General features: G+C 41.7%; 1 protein-coding gene across 1 annotated transcript; it reads right to left on the bottom strand.

Moving 5' to 3' along the window:
- Nucleotides 1-5,922, bottom strand: LOC308660306 (ferritin heavy chain). The gene is made up of 4 exons (XM_081314579.1): nt 5,667-5,922; nt 3,086-3,232; nt 1,608-1,733; nt 1-315 (listed from the first exon to the last, which is right to left on the bottom strand). The coding sequence occupies exons 1-4, from the start codon at nt 5,775-5,777 to the stop codon at nt 151-153; spliced, it is 549 nt and encodes a 182-aa protein (XP_081170705.1). The 5' UTR covers nt 5,778-5,922; the 3' UTR covers nt 1-150.
- Nucleotides 5,923-7,270: the final 1,348 nt, after the last annotated feature.

Below are 7,270 nucleotides of genomic sequence, written 5' to 3'. Positions count from 1 at the left end.
TAAGTAGACCTAGTCATTTTATTGGGTGTGAGTTATAACATTAAGAACAAAAGTAAATTTTTACAATTATGGAAATATTAAGAGATAAATCAAAGAAGCATGCACAAGTGTTGAAGATAGAAGTCTCTTTGCAACATTCATGGGTGTTTTTTAGTTCTCATTGTCACTTTCTCCCAGTGTGTGCTTGTCAAAAAGATATTCTGCCATTCCAGATTTTGGTGCTCCCATCTTGCGCAAGTTGGTCACATGGTCACCCAGCTCTTTGATGGATTTAACTTGTTCATCCAAATAGTGAGTTTCAATGAAGTCACATAACTAGAAGACAAAAGCAGTATTACAAACCTATTCTCCCTTCCTAGAGGAGTACAAGGTTTTTACAAATAAAAAAACACAAATTAAAAAAAACATGAATTACTAAACTCAATGCTATTTAAAAGTTCCATCTCCGTCATCCCAAAGAAAGACAATTTACCTAGAAAACAAATACCTAGATGCATGGGCAGCAAAATAGTAGAACTTGATCCTTTCAAATATGAAAGCAAACACTGTTATTTATATTACCTCAGGACACAGTGAAGACCCATTAGTTCGATATTCTAATTTTTCAGTGAATTTTGAACCAATAATTTGCTACTTGCAAATTTAAAGAAATACAGGTAGTCCTTGACTTATATCCATTTGTTTAGTGACTATTCAGACTTACAGCACTGAAAAAAATGACTTATGACCATTTTTCATACTTACAATCACTGAAGCATTCCCTTGGTTACATAACCAAAATTTGGACATTTGGTGACTGGCATATGTATTTTATGACAGTTACGGGGTTATGTGATCACCTTTTACAACAAGCAAAGTCAATGGGGAAACCAAATTCACTTAATAAATGAACAACTGCAATGTTTCACATAACTATGGCAAGAAAGGTCATAAAACGGGGCAAAACTCATTTACCTATCTTGCTTAGCAATGGAAATTTGGGGTTCAATTGTGGTGGTAAGTCAAGTGGTCAAGGACTACCTATAGTTACAAGAAAGTCAAAGATACTGTTCTGTACCAGCCTGCTACCGGCCCTGCAGAAAAGGCAGGGACAACCCCTTTTACAAGAAGGCAAGAGGCTGGAATTACGCCTGCCAAATTTATTGCTACAAAAACAAATAGAACAAGACACAAACCAAGAAACAGGAGCTTTTCAAGCGGTTGCCTTCAGCAAACCAGCCCTCCCACGCATTCCCCCTTAAATACAGTTCAGGGCGTGGCTTCTCTCTGCCTCCTTCCGAGGAGCCCCATTGCCTTCCTCTGTTTACTCCTGATTGACTGCCTCCTGCGTCGGGCGTCCTTGAACAGGGCCAGCTGTGGGTCATCTTCATCCACGCTGTCAGGCTCACACAGCTGGGTCTGCGTCGTGACCAGGTAAGAGGGGCCTGGCTGAGGGCTCTCATCAAGCTGTCCAACCCCCTCAGCAAGCTCTTCAACACCCCCCTCCTCCTCCTCCTCCTCTGAGTCGTCCGACCCAACTGCCGAACCCACAGGCTGACCCTGAATCACAACAGATACATTGTTTTTAACACCAGCCAAAGACATTATATAGAGCAAGTATGACTTACGTGAGGGTCATTTTTGTCAGTTGCTAACTTGTGTAGATCCAGTAGTGACTGATTGACATTCTTTTCCAAGTGCAAAGCACATTCCATGGCTGTCAGTCCATTCTCCCAGTCATCACGATCCGGTTTCTACAAAAACAAATTTTTTGAAGCTGAACCACTGGAATCAGAACAATTATAACACCATAATGATATTTCAGAACCACTGATTGATATAGTGAAAGAAGGGCAACTCAAGCCAGCATCTTTTATTTTTATCACTTGTTTTCCAAACTGCAAGACCAAATGTTTTAATATCACCATTTTTCCAGCTGCTGAATCTGGAATGAAACAGCAGCATTGATTGAAATAACTTTACAAAACAAGCTTCCATGAGCTTGTGCTACCAACCAACTGCTGCAATCTTTCCACCCCTCCTCCAACTTAGAACCTAACAACTTGAGGGAAATCAAAGAGATTAACTGGCTTAGTAGTGTCTGAAAGATCCGAAGATACAAGTTTGATGTAGACAAACTGCAGTCTTCCAAATATTGCTGTTACAATTTCTAGCAATCTTTGTTGGCACACCAACTGGACTACAATTCAATAGCAAGATTATCTTCCCCTTGTTTGAAGACATTCTCACTAGTTATTCCTTTTAATAAAATAGCTCCTTCAGCTTCACCTGTTGCCCACAAACATGATAGGGATTTTTTTTTTTTTGCCTTTTAAGACACAGACAATCTAACTTCAAACACTTTATAGATTTATTAATAGGTTACTTGTCCTGTGCAAGGACTACCGAATCAGCTAAAACAAGTTTAAATACATTCTTGTACATTTTAGCCTCATTATCAGTACACAGAAGACAAACGTGTGTCCACGCTCTTCCCAGAGGTTTTCAAGTTTACTATCTAGAAGGAACTCTGTGCACATCAGCATATCAAGTCCCCTGCAAGTTCTAAAGGCTATGGGGACATATCACAGCCAGTATATACTGTAGTTCATACAGATCTTGATCTATGTAATCTGATCACGGGCAGAGATCATGGGGGTAAGCTGTTTTTGTTATTTATCAAGGAGATGTGCTAATACCTTATTTTGTGTGTGTGTGTGTGTGTGTAGGAAATGTGATCAAGACAAGATAGCCACAGCAGCCACATTCAGTAAGTATGAACAGAGCCACTTTAGATCAGCATTTTTAGCAGATAACAAATTCAGAGTTTCTAATAAGAGCTTCTTGCACACAAAAAGCATTCTAGGTAAAGCAATATAGTTCTTGCCACTTTTTCCACATCTGTTTTGATCACAAAATGAAACACTTTGCTCACATATCCTCCTGAACTAATTTAAGTCATATCTGTCAATTATCTGCAGTTTCTTGTAGTCAAACTTAGATTCATGAGACATCATTCTCAATTTCTCTATAGAGCTCCAAACGGAAAGCAGCAATATTTCACCTATCTTACTCCTACCATCTCATCTCCACTGGTACAACCTACCTTGATATCATGTAAGAAGATGCGGCCACCTCTCTTGTTCTGCAGCTTCATGAGTTTCTCTGCATGTTCACGCTCCTCATGAGACTGGTGCAAGAAGTACTTAGCAAAGTTCTTCAGGGCCACATCATCACGGTCAAAATAATAAGACTGAAAATCAAAATAAAATCCTTGCATTAGGACAGTCATTTATTCACGCTTAATCCATCAGTTTGCATTTTCCTAAAACAACCAACTGCTTGCAAAATCCATGGTTCATATGACATAATTTTGGGGCATGCAATGTCACACAGAGGTGGGGAAAAAGGCAGAACTTGCATTACTTCTGATGCAATCTAACTCCCTTGCCTTGGTGGAGATGTTGCTTATTACTAGACAATCAGACTGCCCAAGTGGTTATACAATATGAAGTGCTGATACTTCTGTGAAACTGGCATTTAAGATCAAATCATCAAATGTTCTATACATCATACAGCAGCAACAGGACCCCAAAACTACCTCCAAATCAAGATAGCTAGTTCATTACAACAAACAACTCTATGCTAACTTAGAATGCTTAACCATTCCAGATTCCTAATTAAGAATAAAAAGGTAAAGGTAAAGGTTCCCCCGCACATGCATGCTAGTCGTTTCCAACTCTAGGGGCCGGTGCTCATCTCCATTTCAAAGTCAAAGAGCCAGCACTTGTCCGAGGACGTCTCCGTGGTAATGTGGCCGGCATGACTAGACGCCAAAGGCGCACGGAACGCTGTTACCTTCCCACCGTGGTGGTCCCTATTTTTCTACTTGTATTTTTACGTGCTTTCGAACTGCTAGGTTGGCAGAAGCTGGGACGAGTAACAGGCGCTCACTCTGTTACCTGGCACTCGGGATTCGACCCACCAAACTGCCAACCTTCTGATCGACATGCTCAGCATCCTAACCCACTGAGCCACCGCGTCCCTTAATTAAGAATAGGAATCCATTATTTGGATAAATATTGGCAAATGTAACTTGCAAAAAAAAAATTACACGGTATTTTTAAAGAAAATACCATCCAGAACGTTTTACACACTTCTGATCCAATTTCTCTATCACCGAATTATAATTTCAGTCATACAGGAAGCTTCAGGGAAGGCTATAGAAATCCCTTCAATTGTTAAGAAGGCAGCAGAGGCCAGAGTTAGCCTCTCATACAGCATGGTTATTTACAACAATCTTTCCCAACTTGCTGCCCTCTCACATGCATTCAACGTCCGTACCAAACGATTTTATCAAATGCCTTTTACTAGAATCAAACACACTGGGTTTAACAGCACAGTGCGGAACTCCATATTCATAGAATTCCGAGGGAGGGAGTAAAATACAAAGTCAATTAAGGCGCAATCACATTTTGCCAGAGAGAGCTAGCACAGCAGGCACCAGCTGCTCATAAACAAGTTGCATCACCTCTCCCGCAACCCAGAGGCAAAAGAATCAGGGCCAAGAGGGATTCCTCCGCCTGTGGCGTAATCAAATTTACAAACCTCGAAGTCCAACTCTTCACGGCTGTTACAAAAAAAAAAAAAAAAAGAAAAAAAAGGCGCCTTGGCTTCCACTTCTAGGCTCGTCGAGCATTACATTTTTAAAAAATTAATAATAATAATAATAATAATAATAATAATAATAATAATAATAATAATAATAATAATAACAATAACAATAAAATAATAACAATAAAATAACAATAAAATAATAAAATAATAATAATAATAATAACAATAGTAACAATAACAATAATAATATAATATAATAACAATAACAATAATTAATAATAACAATAAAATAATAATAACAATAATAAAATAACAATAAAATAATAAAATAATTAATAATAATAACAATAACAATAATAACAGTAATAACAATAACAATAACAACAACAACAACAACAACAATAACAATAATAATAATAATAATAATAATAATAATAATAATAATAATAATTGTAGCCTAGGCCGAAAGGAAACGTCTTCTGTATAGAACAGGGGTAGGCAACCTCGACTCTTTTATGACTCATGGACTTCAACTCCCAGAATTCCTGGCTCAGGAATTCTGGGAGTTGAAGTCCATGAGTCATAAAAGAGCCGAGGTTGCCTACCCTTGGTATACAAGAATCGTATGCAGGAGCCGCGCCATTTCGGAGCGGCCCCGCTTTTCTTCCACGGAAAGTAACGCAAGGCGAGCAAACCTCGCGCTCCCGTGCAGAGAAGCCCCGAAACCAGCCACAGGGGAAGCCCGGGAGGCGAGAGTCCTGGAAGCGATTGTTCCGAACGGCTCTTTCACCCCCGAAAAGCGGAGAAAAGCCCTCCCTTTTCTTACAAGGGATAAAACCGCGCGGGAGGACCACCGCGCTCGGCTCAGGCCTCGCTCGCTGCTCAAGGACACTCGAGGGAAGTGGCGTAAACAGAAGCTGCGGCGCGGGGATTAATTTCCTCCAGCCTTGTAAACGGACCAGTCTACCGGGATTGGGGAGAGGGGGGAGTGTGTGTGTCCAGCGCTCCCCCCCTCCCTTCTTTCACCCACCCACCCCCCCGCGCGCCTTCCAAAACCCTCGGTTACTGACCATGCTGAGGTACACGTAAGAAGCGTACAGCTCCAGGTTGATCTGCCGATTGATGGCCGCTTCGCAGTCCTGATGGTAGTTCTGGCGCACCTGAGAAGGGGAGGAAGCCATGGCAGCGCTTCAGTGCTACTGTTGGGAACGCAGAGAGGTCGATAAGGCCCAAGCAGGGTGGGTAGGTGGGTTCCGTCCAATCACTGTTGAAGCAGGAACCACCTTAGGCCGCCGGGTCTCGCAAACGTTCTAAGCTCGGCCGCCTGACGTCGCCTCTATATATAGAGAGATGCGCTGAAGTCACGTCACCATTGGACACTAAAGAAGCCACGCCCCCCTCCCCCCCCGTAGCGGAGAAGGTGGGGAGAGTCTTTCTTAGAACTCTTCCCTTCGTTTTGCATGCGCGCGCCTCCTGGAGTAAGCGTGACTCAGCCATTTCTTCAACCTTCGCTGCTAGTTTTGGCTCGGAAGGCTTTGTTTGGACCGGAAAGCGTTCGGCATGGGAGGGATGATTCCCAGAAAGCTGCTGAGTAGACACGGCGGTTACGTGTCAAAGGGGGAAAGCCCCTGAAGAGGAGCCCGATCCTTCCCAGACGGAGGCAATTCTGAGCGGGCTGAGGCTGGCGCGCGCAACGCAGTGTCCGGAGGAAAAGCCAGTTGTGCAAGATGCATAGCCCGTATTTTTCAATTCTGCATGCGCATATGGTCGTATCTCGATTTTTTATAAACGCGAAAACAAGAATTCGATTTTTGACTTTCCTTGGTTTTAAAAGATAGCGCAGGGGTAGGCAACCTGGGCTCTTTTATGACTCATGGACTTCAACTCCCAGAATTCCTGAGCCAGCTATGCTGGCTCAGGAATTCTGGGAGTTGAAGTCCATGAGTCATAAAAGAGCCCAGGTTGCCTACCCCTGAGATAGCGCATTGCTTGAATTTTCAGGGGAAAGATATTTCTGAGCATATTAATCCTAATAGTATACCTCCAGGATTTAATTTTTCCCGACACATATGGGTGACATACAATAGAATTAGAACGACTTATGGGGGGGGTGCTGATTCTCTGTATGAATGGGGAAAGACACCTTTAGCACAATGTGATTGCGGGTTCCCCGACAGACTAGCCAACATATAGTGAGGGAATGCACTAATAGAAGATACCCAGGAGATTTTAAGGGCTTCCTCTGCGTAATAATGGCAGCTACTGACTGGATCTCCAAACTCGACATTAAACTCTGAAATGTTATTTCTGCTTTCCTCTTAGGTTTTATAATTGCTTCTTTTTTAAAAAAAATTGTTTTAACTGTTCTAACTTGTAAATATGAAATGCTTTTAATTCTGTGTGTGACCAGCCATACGCTAAATAAAATAAATAAATCGGGGGAAAGTTTGCCTAAGGTACTGCTGTTCAGCATTTGGCAGAATCTAGCTAACTGTACAAGTTGATTTCAGAAATCTAAACCTAAGTCAGGCTTACTAGCTGGTCCCTGGTGAAAGTTTGCTGCTCAGCTTTGAGATGTATGTTCCCAGAACAGCAACAAGTACCCATTTAAAAGTTATTTTTGTTTAGCAATATTTTTCCATCATATTTCTGGAGAATTGTGATGCAGACATTC

This window comes from Vipera berus (assembly GCF_964194415.1).
Source record: "Vipera berus genome assembly, chromosome: 1".
NCBI classification, from domain to species: domain Eukaryota; kingdom Metazoa; phylum Chordata; class Lepidosauria; order Squamata; family Viperidae; genus Vipera; species Vipera berus.
The sequence above is the reverse complement of the archived record's forward strand: the minus strand, read 5'-3'. Positions and strand labels throughout refer to the sequence as shown.